General features: G+C 68.9%; 1 protein-coding gene across 2 annotated transcripts in view; it reads right to left on the bottom strand.

Moving 5' to 3' along the window:
- Positions 1–232: 232 nt before the first annotated feature.
- PEPD (peptidase D) overlaps positions 233–16,306 on the bottom strand; it is a 109,644-nt gene continuing 93,570 nt past the window's right edge. For both annotated transcript variants that reach the window (XM_025425197.3, XM_025425198.3), the window contains 4 exons: positions 11,261–11,409; positions 3,856–4,040; positions 1,366–1,557; positions 233–777 (listed from right to left, as the gene is read on the bottom strand). In XM_025425197.3, the coding sequence (XP_025280982.1) occupies positions 640–777; positions 1,366–1,557; positions 3,856–4,040; positions 11,261–11,409 (664 nt within the window). In that variant the 3' untranslated portion in view covers positions 233–639. The remainder of the gene's footprint in view (positions 778–1,365; positions 1,558–3,855; positions 4,041–11,260; positions 11,410–16,306) is intronic.

Below are 16,306 nucleotides of genomic sequence, written 5' to 3'. Positions count from 1 at the left end.
ACGTGGAAATGCCGCGGCCTTCGGAGATGTAGCTTTGAGGCCGGAGCCACTCAGATCAGGCTTCTTCCTCTGCTGGTTCACCTGCTAACATGCCCAGGTGCCGCGTGGGGGGCCCCACCCCTGGGCCCCAGCACCCCAGCACCCGCCTGGCCACGTCTAGGTCCTTGGGAGCTGCGCGCACCTGCAGGGCGGAGGGCGTGGGGGTGAAGAACAGAGAAAGTTGCACACCAAGGACCGTTTCTGGAAACTTTTTATTGCAAATGCTACTGTGTGTATTGATTTGAGAGAAAACGCTGGAAATGGATCTTTCTTCCCTGAGCAGAAGGATACAGATGACAGCAAGACGCATTTTAGTTGCTGCTAAAGAGCAGAATTATTTTCCATTAGCATTTTTGAAAGCCACCGTTTGTCATTCAAGCAAAGTAGCATCAGTATCAGATTAAGGTGTGATCCCGCAGAAGGTTAAGAGCGAGCCCGCCACCCCACACGCGCCCCAGGAACAGCGTGATCAATCGGGGACACGGCCGTGTGATCTCTGAGCACCCGTCTCTGGCCGCTGGAGGGCCGTCAGGAGGCTGCCCGTCGTGAGGACAGGTGCCGGGCTGGGTCCCCCGTCCCACTGGGCACCCCCAGCTGGCTCTACTTTGGGCCGGAGAAGGGGGTAAAGGCCTTGTCGCGGCCTGCCATGCACGCCTCAATCTCCTCCACCGTGCGGGGCACACAGGTCAGCAGTTCCATGCCACTGTCTGTCACCACGACGTCCTCCTCGATGCGGACCTGGGTCAGAACGACAGGCACTCGTGGGGCGTCCGGGGGGCTCGCTCGGTTGAGCATCTGTTGGTTTCGGCTCAGGTCATGGTCTCAGGGTCCCGGGACAGAGCCCCAGTGGGGGGTCCACTGGCCTTCGCTCTCCCTCTGCACCCCCCGCCCCTCCCACCACTCACTCTCTACAATAAATCCAAAAAAGAACGAGCCACTATTCCTGAGCTGGCCTCATGCACGAGATTAGAGGGGCAGACCAGCTGCGGGGCAGGAGCCCCGGCTAAGAGCCGTCTGTCCGCCCCCCAGGAAGGGGCAGGCCTCCAGGCCTCCGGGCCTCCAGGCCTCCGTGGGAGGCTGCGGCCAAGGTGGCTCCTCCACAGGGAGCGGTGGGGGCCTGGGTGGGCAGGGGTCTTGTAGAATCTGCATCTCCCAGTTGCGGAGTGAGGCACCTGACGGACCCCGAGAAAGCAGGGGGGGTCCCCCTCAAGTGGGGAAGTGAGGACCAGCCCCTCCCGCAGGGCTCCTGTCCGGGGACCCGTGGCACGCGGCTGTGTGTGAGCGCGGGGGTCTGGGCGCCGGGACGCAGGGCCCGTCGGCACTCACCCCCCCAAACCCACGGAAGCGCTGCAGGACCTCGCGGTTGAAGAAGCAGGCGCGGGCCGGGTCGGCCAAGGCCTCGTCCAGCAGGTGGTCGATGAAGTAAAGGCCCGGCTCCACCGTGAGCACCATGCGCGGCTCCAGGTGTCGCGCCGTGCGCAGGCTCCGCAGGCCGGGCTCGTCGATGCGCTCCACGCCCTGCGAGGAGGGGACGGGCACGGAGGACCCCGCCGCCCCGCACGCCGCTGCCCCGCACCCCACCGTCCTGCGCCCCGCCGCCCCCCGCCCCGCAGCCCCTGCTCCCGCCCGAGCTGCCGGAGCCCTCGGGGCCCCCCTGCGGGAAGGCCACCCCCCAGGCCCCCCCAGGAGCCCCGTGGACGCCAGGCCGGCTGCTGGGCCGCGCAGGCCGCGCTCGGAGGCCTAGAAAGCTCTGCAGAGGCCCGGGGCGTCCCGTGCCCCGTCCTCGGGCAGCTCAGCGCTCCCGCGGCCCGACCAGCCTTCCCGAGGGGCCCCCAGGAGGGGCAGGTGCTCCCCGCTGCGCGTGTGGGGGAGCGCCCAGGGCACCCGGCGGGTGGGAGCTCCCAGGCGGCCCCGCGGAGGCACCCTCCCCAACAAATGCAGGGGTCTGAGCCCACCCCGTCCCCCCGCGGGCCCCCCCAAGCCTGTCGGTCGCGCTCGGCCCTGGGAGCCCCGCTGCAGAGCCGGAGCCGTCACCTCTGGGGCCCGCGAACATGAGACTTCAATTAGCGGTTCCCGTCAGGGAAGGGGACGCAGGCTGTCGGGCCTGCACAGCTGGGCACCGCAGGGAAGCCTGAGGCCCGGATTCCACGGGGGCGGGGACAGCAGGGCACAGCCACCCGGGAGGAGAGGGGAGGGGACACCGAGGCACGGGCACAGAGGCCCGGGGGGGGGGGCGGGGGTGTGTGTGGCCCCTGACCCTGCTGGGGCCGCATCCCCGGCTCCACGGGGAGTGCGTGTGGGACAGGCAGGCCCTTCTGCCCTGTGAGGCCTGTGCCCGCCCCGGGCACCCCGTCCCTGTCCCTCACCTCCCTGCCACCCCTTAGGAGCCTGTCCCTTTCCCTCAGCCCCAAGGCGGGGAAAGCCGGGTGCCTGGCAGATGCAGTAAACCAGAAAGGTCATCTCTGCTGGTCCCCCCGAGTCCCTGTGGCCACGCCGAGCTGCTCGCTGGGTGTGCCCGGGGGACAGTGGACGCTTCAGGCCCTCACCCCGAGGTGTGGGTGAGGGGAGAGAGGGAGGGGTGCAGGGGGGAGGACCGCACGCCTGCCCCCGCCCACTGACCCTCAGCTCCCAGACGTCTCCCACCAAGACGACCCGCCCGGGCGGGGCTGGGTGAGGCCGGGCCCCCGCGGGGTGTGGGAGGGGGCCCTGCCCGTGCCGGGTCCACCCCGGCTTCCGCCGGCGCAGCGGGCCGGATGGGGCCTCAACTCCTCCTGGGCTCTGAGCAGAGGACACCCAGATGTGTCTGTAGGCCTCAACTAAAACAAATGACTTTTATAGGAAAAGCCATATTTTTTCTACAATGTTTATCTGTCAAAAGAATAGACTCTGTGAGCACAAAGGGCTGCTTACTGGAAAAGATAAAACAGTTTGCTGCCAATTTTCTCTGGTGGAAAAAAAGCGCTCTGGCGACTAATGAATAACGAACCTCAGTTAACAATGTCTGGAAGGCCCTGCTCTTGGCTCCCTGCACACAATGTGATGGATAGAAATTAGGAAATTAAAACTGATTTTGTTTCTCCAAATTTAACTGTTTACACTTGAGGAAAAAAATAATTGAATAATAATGCTTCTCTTGAGCAACTTTTTCCCCCCCAAAAATCATTCTTAGTGCTTTCAAAATACCCTGCAGCCAGCGGGCCAAGCCTAGTCTTGGCTAACTGGCTGGTGGGCCCCAGGGCGTGCACCGATTGCATAATCAGCCCCCTGCACCTTGGGCGCCAGGCCAGGCGGCAGGGCCGGGCTCACCCCCACCCACCCGGGCCCGGAAAGGCTGCGGCCACCTGCCGGGCAGGGCCTCCCCCAGGCGGGCTGCAAGCACCCTCTGGGTGGTCCTTTCAGGAGTCCGTGGGGAGGAAGGGGAGGGGAACCTTGTCTGGAAATGCCCACAGGGGCCTCCCTCCCCTGTCAAGGGCGCCTGCAGGGCCTCGGAGGAGGCCACGGAGGGGGCGGGAGGGAGGAGGGAGCGGCCTGGGGCTGCGGCCTTACGGCAGTGCCTCAGTGTCCCCGCCTGAATGGGGCGGGGCCAGGAGGACACGGTGGTGGCCAGGCCAGCCCCGTCACTAAGACCCGGTTTCGGGGTTCCCACTGCTCTGTGGGACCTGCACACTGACCCCCGGCAGGGCAGGTGCTCCCCCAGGCAGAGCACAGCCGTCTGGCACCAGAGGTGGCGGTGCCCTCTAGGAACCCCCGCCCCCGTGGCCGGGAAGCAGGACCAACCTAGGGGTGCAGGGAGAGGAGCCCGGCGTCCACACTGACCTCGGGGTAGCCTCCCACGTCGTGCACGTCGATGCCCAGGAAGTGGCCGAGCCCGTGAGGCATGAACACGGCCCCCAGGTGGGCCTGGACCATGGCGTCGATGCTCCCGTTCAGGATGCCGATGCGGACCAGCTCCTCCAGGTGGACGCGGTCGGCCAGCCGGTGCATGTCCGGCCACCAGACCCCTGTGGCTCCAAAGGAGGCTGCGATGAGCGTGGGGCCCGGCAGTCTGGCCGGGACTCCCGAGGGAAGGTTTGGGGGACACGGGAAGCCCTGGCAGCGGCTGAGGTGGGAGGCCCCGGAGGTGGGTGGTGAGGGTGCTGGGCCGGGGCCGGCTCTCCAGGGGGCTCTCGCCGCTGTAACCCGGGGCCTCGAGCCCCTTCCTCTCTGCCCGGCGGGGCCTCGGGGGCGGGCTCCTGTCACCCGTGGCCCGGTGCCCAGCCTAGGTCTCCGCGCCCGCCCAGGCGCGTCTGTCCCCCGCCAGTGCGTGCTTCTGGGCCCAGGGGAGCCCACGAAGGTCCCCCAAGCATCAGGAGGAGGAAGGTGTTCCGTCCCCAGCAGACGTGGGGCGGCCTCAGGGGGCCCCAGACAACGCTCAGAGCCTCAGGCTGTGGGGTGCGGGCGTCGCTGCACACCCCGAAGTGGGGCTGAATCACCCTTGGGGCCAGTGTGGGGAGCAAAGGTTTCCGGGGTGAAGGAGCACTGGCGCGGCCTCAGGGCCTGGCTGGCAGGGTCCGTGGCCCCGCCCGCTAAGCCGCGCTTGACCATCTCCACGGCAGCCCAGACGTCCAGGCCCAGACTGCTGATCAAGCTCGTCTTTGCCCCGTGTTTCTGAGGCAAAGGTCACCACGAAGAGCAGGTCCCCAGGCACGGAGTTTCGGGTGAGCAAGCTCTGCCCCCGCCCAGGGCTCGCAGGCCGCCACCCGCTCAGAGCCTCAGCCGTTGCCGGGGGACACGGGCCCTGCCCACGGGGCCGTGGGGTCCCCGCCTTCAGCCCCACTGCCCTGCACCGGGCACCCAAGCACCGGACAGGGATGAGGGCGGTGAGGCTCCTGCCCCGCAGGGCTGGCTTTGGGGCAGGCCACGTGCTGGCGGAGGCCGGCGGGCCGGGACCCTGGGGCCAGGCAGACCGGGTGGGGGTGCGCTCCCCCGAGCAGAGCTCCGCCGGACGGCTGCCCAGCGCTGGCCCTTGTGGCTCTCTCTGCGGGGGGGCAACCCTGGCTCCCAAGAGGCATCCCCACGACACCCTGCCCACCACAGCCACCACGACTGGTGATGGCTGCTGCAGAGGAGCACCCTGGCGTCCCAGGTCGTGGGGGGACCTACACAGACCCCACCCTGGCGTCCCAGGTCATGGGGGGGCCTGCACGGACCCCACCCTAGCATCCCAGATCATGGGGGCGCCTGCACGGACCCCACTCTGGCATCCCAGGCCATTGGGGGCCTGTACAGACCCCACCCTGGCGTCCCGGGTCATGGGGGGACCTACACAGACCCCACCCTGGTGTCCCAGGTCATGGGGGGGCCTGCACGGACCTCACCCTGGTGTCCCAGGCCATCAGGGGCCTGTACGGACACCACCGTGGTGTCCCGGGCTGTCCGGGGGCTGCATGGACCCCACCCTGGCGTCCCAGGTCATGGGAGGCCCTGCACCGACCCTACTCTGGCATCCCGGGCTGTGGGAGGGCCTGCATGGACCCCACCCTGGTGTCCCAGGCCATCGGGGGCCTGTATGGACACCACCGTGGTGTCCCGGGCTGTCCGGGGGCTGCATGGACCCCACCCTGGCGTCCCAGGTCATGGGAGGCCCTGCACCGACCCTACTCTGGCATCCCGGGCTGTGGGGGTCCTGCATGGACCCCATCCTGGTGTCCTGGGCCGTTGGGGGGGCATGCATGGATCCCACCGTGGCGTCCTGGGCCGTTGGGGGCCTGCATGGACCCCACCCTGGCGTCCAGGGCTGTCGGGGGCCTGCACGGACCCCATCCTGGCCACTGTTGGGCCAGCAGGTCTGGGGATTCCAGCCTCTGAAGCTCTGTGGCTGACGGGAGAGGGAAATGAGAGCCCCTGTGGGACACAGCCTTGCTGGGCACCGGTCCTCACATGGGCACCGTCCCCAGCAGGGCAGGGGCCCCACAGTCGGGGCCCTGGGCTGACCCAGCCTCCTAGATCTGCAGGGTCCAGGCCCCGAGCAGGTGGCGAGGGCCGCACCCCGGCCCATCACAGGGCAGTGGCCAGCCCGGCCCGGGCGTGGGGAGGCCGAGGGGCCGAGGCCTGTCTCTCCCGTCCCTCCTCCTCCTCGGAGTCCAGCTCCTGAGGCCAGCCCTGTTCCACCCGCCAAGGCCACAGGCGCCAAGGTGAGGGGCATCCCGGGGCCGGGCTTTGCCCGCAGGGGCCCGAGGGGGAGCCGGGTGGCAGCCCTGACGCGGGGCCAGGCGGCGGCTTTCCTCCGATGGTCGGACACCCCCCACGGCTCACCCGCCTCTCTGCGCCCCCCACGCCTTTGTCCACCAGGCCTGTGCCCGAGGGAGCCGGCCGTAGAGGCCTGGCATGTACCGGGGGCCCGGGCAGTACCCCCAAAGCTCTCGCCAGCCAGACCCCGGTTCAACACCCGCTGTTTGCTGTGCTCCAGCCCGAGCCCGTGTCCCCGCTCCTCCCAGGGGCCGGCCCCGCAGGGACTCCCCGCACCCTGTCCCCGGGCCTGGGGCCCTGGGCCTCCACGCACCCCCGGGGCGGAGGAGGGCGCTCTGCGTGGCCGAGGGGGCCCGGGGAGCAGCCTGACGTCGGGCCGGGCCGGCTTCCAAGCGGGCTGCGGGGAGTCAGGTATAAATCATGCTCGTGCCGGCAGCTCGGCTCCTCCGTCGTCCTCCTGGGGCGGACGCGAGGGCCCGGGCGGTCCCCACGGCGCCTCCAGTCCTCCTCGCCTGCGCTCCGCGGGGCCGGCCTTGCACACGCTCCCGTGGCTGGCAGCGCGCGGCTGCCTGTGTGTGGTTAGGGTTGTGACAGTGATTCAACCTCCAGCAACTTGGCCCCAGCGTCTGGCCCGGATGGTGGTTACGACACCCTGGGCCAGGGCAGGGGCCCCGAAGCGTGTGAAGGTTGCTGTCCCGGGGCGAGGCCCGGGGCGCGGAGGCGGACCGGGGGGCTCCCGTGGGCCAGGCCGGAGCCCGGGCGCCCCCCAACCTCAGCGGCCTGCCGGCACCTCGGGGCGGGTGCATCCGGGGCACACGTCGGGGACCAGGCGCTGACCGGCTGGCACGGCCCGCCGCCCTCCCACCTCCAGCAGGCCGCAGAGCTGGGCCCGTTCTCCGGGACCTCTCGGGGACTCCCACCGCTTCCCTGCATGGCCCCGTCCCCCCACATCCCGCACGAGGCTGGGATGCCAGGCCTCTCTCCGCAGCAGGGGTCAGAGGTCAGAGCCCCCCGTTCCGCAGCCTGGCCTCCCTCTCCTGCCTCCTCTCCTCCGCCCCTGGGCCCGAGGCCCTGGTGCTGCCGGGACCGCCTCTTCAAGGCCCTCCCCGTCCCGCGCTCGCTGCCATCCTTCCTGAGGGCCTCTGCTAAGGCTTCCTCCGGGAAGCCCTCCGTGTGCACTCGGCGCTCTTCGCACCAGACGACAGCACGCTGCGCCTCCGGGGCCTGCCGAGGCCTGCGGGCCCTGAGAGCAGGACCTGGGCTCTGCTCCAGCCTGACAAGCAGATGCCTCCCAAGGCTCCCCTGCAGCCGGTGCAGCGACCTCACAGGCCCGGGCCCCGGGCCCCCCGACCTTGCTCCTCTGTGCACTTAGACTCCCGCGTGCCAGGGGAGCATCTGGGTCTGCGCCCCACTATCTGGCTGTTGGCCCTGGTGCCCGGGGCCCCAGCACGTGTCCAGAGCAGCCCCCAGGTCACAGGCCAGTCTCCTGTGCCCGCCTGGCACCCTCAGGACCCCCCCGCGGGCCTGGGCCCAGGTTGGCCCCTCGGAGCCTCAGCACCATCCCTCACAGCCCGAGGCCTCCTGCCCGGAGCGCGGCAGCCCCAGCGGCCGGCGAGCTGGGCCAGGAGGCCGGGAGCAGAATCCTCCCAGCCGCTTGCAGACAAAGAGCTCACTTCATCCAAAGACAATGGGCCTCAGGAGACCCTGTGCGCGCCAGGCCCTGGGGGTGCCGCGAGGAAGGCACAGGCCCCGTGGGCCGCGGGAGCCGTCCGGTAGGCCAAGCTGGCGCAGGGCTGACGGCCTGCAGCCCCCCCCCCCCCCCACAGCGCTGTCCGCTGCCAGGACCTCTGGGGACCCATTCACCCCGCGGAAGGGCAGGGGGCAGCGTGCGCCCCGGGCTGCAGGCGCCTCCGTGCTGAGCGGAGCGGGCGTCCCGGAGCCTGTGCACGCAACACCCCCACCCCTCCCGCCCGCAAACAGCAGGAGGGAGTCAAGGCGGCCAGGGAGGGTGGGAACGTGGCCGCTCAGGACAGAGGGGCCACATGGGGCTGCAGTGCAGCCCCCTCCCCGGCTCCTGCCACCAAGGAGGCCTGGAGGCTGCGCGGCGCGGGGTCCCGGCCCCCCATGTGCCACACCCTCGCACCCCTCACCAGCTCCAAGGGGAGGCCTGCCCCAACCCCTCCCTGCCCCAGCCCCTGCCCCTACTCCAGCCCCTGCCCTCCCTGCCCCTACTCCTGCCCCAGCCCCTGCCCCTGCTCCCACCCTAGTCCTTGCCCCTACTCCACCCCTGCCCTCCCTGCCCCAGCCCCTGCCCCTCCCTGCCCCTGCTCCTGCCCCAGCCCTTGCCCCTACTCCAGCCCCTGCCCTCCCTGCCCCAGCCCCTGCCCCTGCTCCTGCCCCAGCCCCTGCCCCTGCTCCAGCCCCTGCCCTCCCTGCTCCTCCCTGCCCCTCTCTGCCCGGCAGGGAGGCAGAGCTGGCAGGGGCACCCCAACACAGGCCACGGGGGACGCATGCAGGCCGTGCGGGCCCAGCTCCCGAGGCCCTTCTCCTGCTGCCCGGCCTGCTCTGGGGCAGTCTGCTTCTCGAGTCGGCTTCCCACCTCATTGGCTGCTCCCCCCAGGGGCCAGGACCCTGACACAGCAGAGCCAGGAGCTGCAGAGCCAGGAGCGAGGAGCGACGGTGGGGCTGTTTGCGCAGACTCGATGGCTTGGAGGCCCAAGAGCCGTGGGGCCCTGAGCGTGTGGCCCCCACCACCTGCGTGGGGCCCTGGTGGGTGTGGGCTCAGGAGCGTGGGGCCCCGCAGCCTGGCGGGGGGAGGCCAGGGCGGCAGCCGAGCACAGAGGGGACGGAGCCGGGCTGCTGGGAGGTGGGAGGCCAGGCCTCTGCGGTGGCTGGAGGGACAGCACAGAACGGCCCGGGGCAGCAGCCCACTGACACCCCGAGGTGCTCCTGCTGGCTTCACCCCAAGGCTCCGTCACGGGACCCCTTGGGCCGCACGCTCCCTGGTAGCCGGGGAGACCCCTGCCCCGCTGCGGACGCCAGGGAGGCCCCTCCGTGCAGCTGCCACCCCAGCGTGGCCGTCCCCTGAGCTCAGACGCCCTTCCCCGGCTGCCTGGGTGATGACGGGAGGGCGCCCCCGCTCTGACCCCGGTTCTGCGCCTGCTCTGGTCACTCCTCCGTGCTGCTCCTCTGGGCATCGTGCTGCGCCCCCGGTGTCCCTTTACCCTTCCCCGGAACCGCGGGAAGCAGCCGAGCAGTCTCAGCGGGTGTGTGTCTTGGCCCAGCAGCGGAACCCACAAACCAGGGGCATTTCCGCTAGGACGGGACATGGGGCTGACCTGGCCCCGGCCGCCTCCTCACAGCCACGGGGAGGTGACCTGCCCCGCTGCACGTGCCCAGGCCAAGAGTCCACCCCAGGAAGAGGACACGGCTTGCTCGGCCTGCGAGGTGACTGCCCGGCAGGGGGCAGGAGCAGACTGGCACAGGGTGGGGAGCACGGGGCGGAGAGGCAGAGGGAGAGCGCCTGGGTCCCGCAGGCGTGTGGGGAGGGAGGGTCCCCCTGCAGACGGCAGGACACGCGCCACAGCCCCTGGCCGGTGGTGGCCAAAGCTGACCAAACCCGGGGCGCCTGGGTGGCTCAGGCAGGTAAGCGTCTGCCTTCCCGGGGTCCTGGGATCAAGCCCTGCGTCGGGCTCCCTGCTCACTGGGGAGCCTGCTCCTCTCTTCCGCTTGTGGCCTCTCTCACTCCCTGCGTCTCCCAAATATATAATAAAAACCTTTTAAGAAAACCACCCCCGCCCCCCGCCAGCAAATCCTTCTCACCTGACGTACAGAGAGGGAGTGAAGAGAGCAGGATGGGTGGTGGCCCTCGGGGGGCTGGTGACTGTCCCGCAGTTTAAAGGTCAGACCCCGCTCCCCTCGCAGCCCCCAGCGCCCCTCCCGCACCGCACCCCGTGGATTCACAGGTGCTTTTACGCCCCCTTCTTTCACACAAAAGGGGGACTGGTCACCCCTTCCCACACTTTTCCCACTTTTCCGTCTCCATGCGTCAAGCGTCCCGAAGGAAGGTCCCCGTGTTAGCTCGAGATGCTGTTTCCTTCTGCAGCCACCAAACCATGTAAGTCCTGTCACCTTGTCGCCCCAGCAGGGGCTTCACCTGTAGGTTTTCCTGTCTCGTCCTCCTCTGGGGGCCGAGTTCCCCGTCGTGGGAATCACCGGACCACCAGGGTCCTGTTCCCGCTGGACATGTGAGGGTGCAGGGCTGGGGCCCGGGGCCTCCAGGACCCCTCAACAGCTCCCTCGCCTCCGCTGGGGGCCCACTGGCTCAGCGTGCCTCAGAGAGTGGCAGTCGCTGAGCGTCCCTCACCTGCAACTCATCCCCACATCTGGCCGTGTGGCCCTGGGGCCGGTCAGCCAACACAGAGCCCCCAGCCCCAGGGGCCGCATCCTGGGGCTTTCACAGCTGGGGGGTCTTCTTTTACCTAAACAAAGGCTCCGTGGAGGGAGGCCGATCTGACTGCCGTGGTCCCTCTGGTTTCAGAATGAGCCGAGGGTCCAGCCTTGGAGGGGGGGCGGCCAGGCCCCCAGAGGGCCCTGCGGCAGCCGCTCACCGTTCCCGAACGCCGCGAGCACCCGGCCCCCACCAAAGCCAGCCGCGGCCTGAACACAAGGGCACCCCACGCACGACCAAACGCCGCTGTTGGTCTGGTGCTCAAGCTCCCTCTGGAGTGGACCCTGCTCTGGGACAGGACGGGGGACGTGCTGACACCCCAGCGGCCACCGCGAGCAGGGCTTCCTGCCGGTGGAGAATGCCAGATGGGATGTGGGGTGACTCTGGGCCGAGCTCCCCGGTTCCCAGCCCTGTCCCTCCCCGGGGGTCAGCCCCCTCTCCTGGGGCTGCTCCTGGGGACCTGACACCGGTTGAGCGTGTGGAGGGGGGACAGAATCAGGTTGTGGCACGCACGACCCGCCCCAGGGCCGCCAGTGTCCTCACCCGGCTTCATGGCGCTCATGACAGCACGGCAGCTCCGCAGCACCGCCTCATAGATGGCCTTCTGGTCCGCGGTGAACTTGCCGTTGGCCGGGAACGAGCACGTGATGTCAGAAGAGAAGCAGTAATACTCGCCACCCATGTCGAACAGGCTGCAGGGAGAGGAGCCTGTGAGGTTGGGATGCCCCCAGCCCTGCTCCCCCCGCCCCACCCCGGGACTCAGGGCAGCCTGCTGGGCCCCGGGGGTGTCCGGGTGCCGGGCCCGAGCCATCCGGGTCGCCAGCGCAGGCAGCAGTACGGGGCCTCCCACCCTCTGACCCCAGAGCTGGCAGCCTGGAGGGAGCAGGGCCCATCCTGCACGCACGCCCCCGGCCCCGAGGCCTCTGCTGGCCAGGCCTCTGGATGCCGGGCTGTGGGCCTCGCCTGGATGGGGGGGAGGGACGGAGACGTGCCCAGGCCCTGCCTCGCCACCTCCACGCAAGCACTCCCACAGACCCCCAGGGCTCCCCTGCCCGGCGCTGCTGGTGGCAGCCGGGGGGTGGGGGGGGGCTTGGGATGGAGGCCCTCACGGATGCACGAGGTGGGCTAAGCTACACACCCAGCTCCCCCGGGCCCGGTGTCTGAGTGAGACCCAGCGGGTGGCTCTGTTCCAGCGCCACCCCCCCCCTCCCCCCGCCCAGAGGGAAGTGTGGCTCTCCCCGCTGGGACAGATCCGCCAGGGCCTGAGGGAAGGACAGGGCGGCCCAGCAGGCAGGGGCAGAGGGGGCGGAAGGGGGGCTACAGGGCCCGAGCTGGGCTCTGAGAGCCAGCGGGGTGGGGTGGGGTGGGGGTGGGGGCGGTGCTGAACACTCGGGCAGGCTGGGGGCTCAGGAGGACGGACACCCCGTGGTAGGGCCCGGGGGCAGGGCAAGGAGGGAGCCGCGTGGGCCTCTCCCACGCCTCCACGGCCTCGGGGTCCCCACTGGTCAAGCGCAGGAAGTATCCCACCCTGCACCCTCTGTGGTGGAATGCGACACGGTGTGTGAGGCTGCTGGGCCCCGCACTCCCCGGCGGGGAGCAGTGGGGCCCACAGACTGAGCACCCCCCATCCCGTCCCACCCCGGCACCTCAGCAGGCTTACAGAGGGGCCCCAGCAGCACCCGGCACTTGGTCGGCCAAGCCGGGCCCCGGGTGGAGACAAAACCAACGGAGGCCGTCGGTCTAGCCCCGGGCCCAGGATTCTGGGAGCCCGGAGTCGGGTGGAGCCGACGGGCGGGGCTGGCTTCCTCCTGGGGGGGGGGGTCGGTCTGCAGCGTGAGTCCTGGCAAATCTGAGCCGCAGGGCAGAGCCGGGCCTTCCCCCAGGGCCTCCCCTACACCCGAGGCAGTCCTCGTGGTGGGCACAGCCGCTCAACAGGCATGGCAGGGGCTGCTGGCGCACCTGCCCTGGGGCCCCGACCCTCAGGGACAACAGAGCAGGGGGTCCCTGCCCTGCTGGGGGGGGGGGCGGGAGTCGGGCCCTGTGGCCTGACAGCACCAGCTACTCCAAAGAAACAGCGTTTTGGAGGCAAAAACCCAAATGCTCAGGATCCCCGGATGCTTTGCTGGAATCCAAAGTCCCCAGCCGAGCACTTTTTAATCTCCTGTCTTTTTCCGATTGCAAAAGACCATAAACAGTGTCAACAGTGCAAAAAGCACCAGATAACACCTCAGGTGATTCTCAGGGGGGTGGGGGGAGAGCCCCAAGCAGGACGGCGCAGAGCTCCAGGCCGGGTCAAAGTCACAGACTGTAAGGGACCCTGCCGGGGAGGGGGGTACGGGGGGGCAGCACCTGGGCCTCCCGGGAGGTGACCCGACACAAGACAGAGAGGCCTTGAGCAGACGTGCCCAGGCAGCTGCGCCCCAGGAGGCCCCAGATGCAACAGGGGGTTTGGGCCAACAGCTGCTTGCGGGGGCACGCGGGCCCCCTGGAGCCGGCTGGGAGGGCGGGACACATCTCGGCCCTCACCTGCGGGGAAAGTGAGGTTCTGAACGCTGGCCCAGCAGCTCAGAGCCCGGCGACGGGCCCTCCTGTCCTGGCTCCAGCCCCGGGCCCCGGGGGCCTCTGCGCTTCTACTTTTAAGACGCAGGGACGCTGCCCCTTGTGCCCTCCCGGGGAGCGGGTCTGTGTGGGGCCGTGGCCCAGTTTCACCCTGGGAGCGGAGCGTTCTCACTGGGGCCCCTCAGAGACAACAAAGGAAAATGGTTTGTGGTTTGTTGATTCACAACGTCCAAGAACGGCCTGCGCAGAGAGGACGGAGCCGGGGCTCGGGCGACACAGGCTCCTGGGGGCCGACAGCTCCGCAGGACCGGGCCCATCTCAAAAGGAAAACAGAAATTGGACAATGTCAGAAACGAGGAAGCCCGCAAGAGCACGCTGGGGGCCGGAGTCACCTAGAGCGGCGACAGCAAGACGCTCCTCCGGGGCAGGCGAGACCCCTGAACTTGCTCAGGAGTCCCGTGTCCTCAGGAGCACAGCCAGGATGCCGGGTGGACGTGCCGGGAGCTCCTCGGCCCGCCTGGCGTTCCCGTGCGGATTCTAGAAGACTTCGCTTGAGCTTTTTGTGTGAGAATCGTCGGTCGCTGCAGAAGGAAGTGTACGCCCCGGCGGCCGGCTCCATCCTGCCCAGCGCCGCCCGGGCACGGGGCTGCAGTCTATTTTTGTGTTCTCAGTTCCTTATCTTTCTCTGCTTTAAAAAAAAAAAAAATCCCCCTCAGAGTTCCTACACACATAAGTCATTCAGATTCAAGCCGCTCCGGGATCCGGGGACGAAAGCCGCCTCCATAAATCATCTCCCTCCAGGTCCTCGGTGTCCCCTCCAGCCGTCCTCTGAGCGCAGAGCGACAGTGGGGAGCGTGGTCACAGTTTCTGGCTCCGCCGGGCGCTCGGGATCCTCCTCCTCCCCGGCGGCCTGGGGACACCCACCGGGCCGCTACCATCCTTGGCCCAGCAAACGCGTGTCATAATCTAAGACATCTGGGGAGAAGTCCCACATCTCCAAGCAATACGCTGGCGTCTCTTCGCTCACACGTGTTTATCTGGTTCTATTTCTGGCCGGGACGAGAGGGTGCCTGCCTTTGGCTCCTCCCGGGCAGCTTCGTGCCCGGGCTACCCGCCACCGCTGGCTCAGCCGGGCGCCCCCGAGCCCCCTCGGCTCCCCGGGCCCCGCAGCGGGGACCGGCCGGCCCTCGGGCAGACGACGGCCTCCGAGATGGTTGGGCCGGGGACCGAGGCCTGGGGAGCATTCTGGGGAAACGCTGCGGTGCGTGTACTGGGCTCCCTGCGCCCGGCGTCCAGCCTGCCACCAACGCCCCGAGCGTCGGCCTGGCCCCGGGCCACCTCTCACCCAAGCCTGGGCGCACAGGCCTGGGCGCGGCGGCGGCACTGCACACCTCACTGTGCGCCCGGCCCAGCGCTGCCAGCGAGGCCAGGGGATTTCTGAGAAGCAGGAAACTCCTGCTTCCCTCCAGACCTCAGCACGAGAGGGGAAGATGTGCCACTGGCCTTCCCGCTCATGTACTGCAGCGGGCAGCCCCTCAGACAAGGCCCGTGGCCTGCCCCCGCCCGTGCAGTGCCAAGTCCCCCCGAGGCGACCGGCGGGGCGAAGGTCATCACCTGGAGGCCGCAGGCTGACGCTTGGAGCAGACCTCTCCCTGTACCTTCTAGGCCTCCCTGCTCCCCACCCCAGCCATGGGCTGCTCCTGCGGCGACCGGGCCCCAGAGACCCTGGCGTACACGGTCACAGGAACAGACGCGGGCCGGGGGCGTCCTGCGTATCTAGGAAGAACTGCTGTTGCCACTCTACAGATGGCGTGGCGAGACACAGGGCACCGCTGCGGGGCCACGTCCCCAGCAAGGGCACTACAGGGCACGTGGCCCAACGTGTGGGTGGGACCCAGTGACCGTCCACCCAAGCAGCCGCTGCCACCTGGCACAGTGGACGAGCGCTGGCGTCAGCGCAGTGGCCCCTGCCGGGGAGGGACTGAGTCGGCGTCATGAGCACAGCACGTGCTTCATTTCACTTTTTTGGTAGGCAGCGTCTGTCCCGTGATGTCTGGGAGCACCCAGGCTGTCTGGACCAGTGCTTTCCAGACCGTGGGTGGTGACGCTGGCCGAGTGGGGTACAGGCAAGAATGTAAAGTACACAGAACCCACAGAGGCCGTGTAGGAGGGGGGCCTGGTCATAGTCGGGGTAGGTGCACACGTGGGACTGGGCCGGAACGTAAAGGGTGCTTCTCGCAGGGACAGAAGGCCGACGGCAACGGCCACTGGGTTGGCTGTCCGGGCTGCCAGTGTTCTCTTGCCCTGAGGCCTGGGCACACCCTTGAGGCCATCGAATCCTCAGGAGGGGGCTGCTGGGTGAAAACCAAGTGTTCTTCCCAGGAAACAGCAAGGGGGTAGGGGTCTGGGCTGGGCCTGGCACCAGGGAGCAGGCCCTGGAGGGGACGCTCGTTCTCAGAAGTCGGCCAGGGCACCAGGCACCAGGGCGAGTGGGGCCTGGAGGCTCCCTCCCTCCAGCTCTGCACCAGCTGGGGTGGGGGGAGCCGCGAGACACAGGTTTGCCCCCCCACCGCCCCGTATCCTGTATGTGGGATACCACGGGCGCTGCTGGGGCCCTGGCTGAGTGACGGGGACCCCTGAGGCCTGCAGGGTGGGGGCAGGGTGTCCCACTGCGATGCAGGCTGCTGCCCGGGGCACGGTGGCCTGGGACGGAGGGGTGAGGTAGGGTGACCTCCCCCAAGGAGTCTAACATCTAGTCAAACCTGCGGAACGAACCGGGAATGAGACACAGACAGAAAGGGGTGGGCGGGGGTGGGGTGGGGTAGGGGCACTGGTGGCGGGAAGGGGACCAGCCAGGGAAGAGCCTGCCTTGGCCACCAGCCCTCACAGGCCTGTCCCTTCATCCATGGGAGGAAAGGGCGGGGTGGCATGGGGCTGTGACACGGGCAGCAGGGCAGCGGTATGTGCCAATGACACACCAGCAGCGGGTCAGGGGGCTCCAGGGGCTTCCCTGGGAGGAAAACCCTTATT

The sequence above is a fragment of the Canis lupus genome, chromosome 1 (genome assembly GCF_003254725.2).
Source record: "Canis lupus dingo isolate Sandy chromosome 1, ASM325472v2, whole genome shotgun sequence".
NCBI classification, from domain to species: domain Eukaryota; kingdom Metazoa; phylum Chordata; class Mammalia; order Carnivora; family Canidae; genus Canis; species Canis lupus.
Note: the sequence above shows the minus strand (reverse complement) of the source record. Positions and strands in the feature narration are given on the sequence as shown.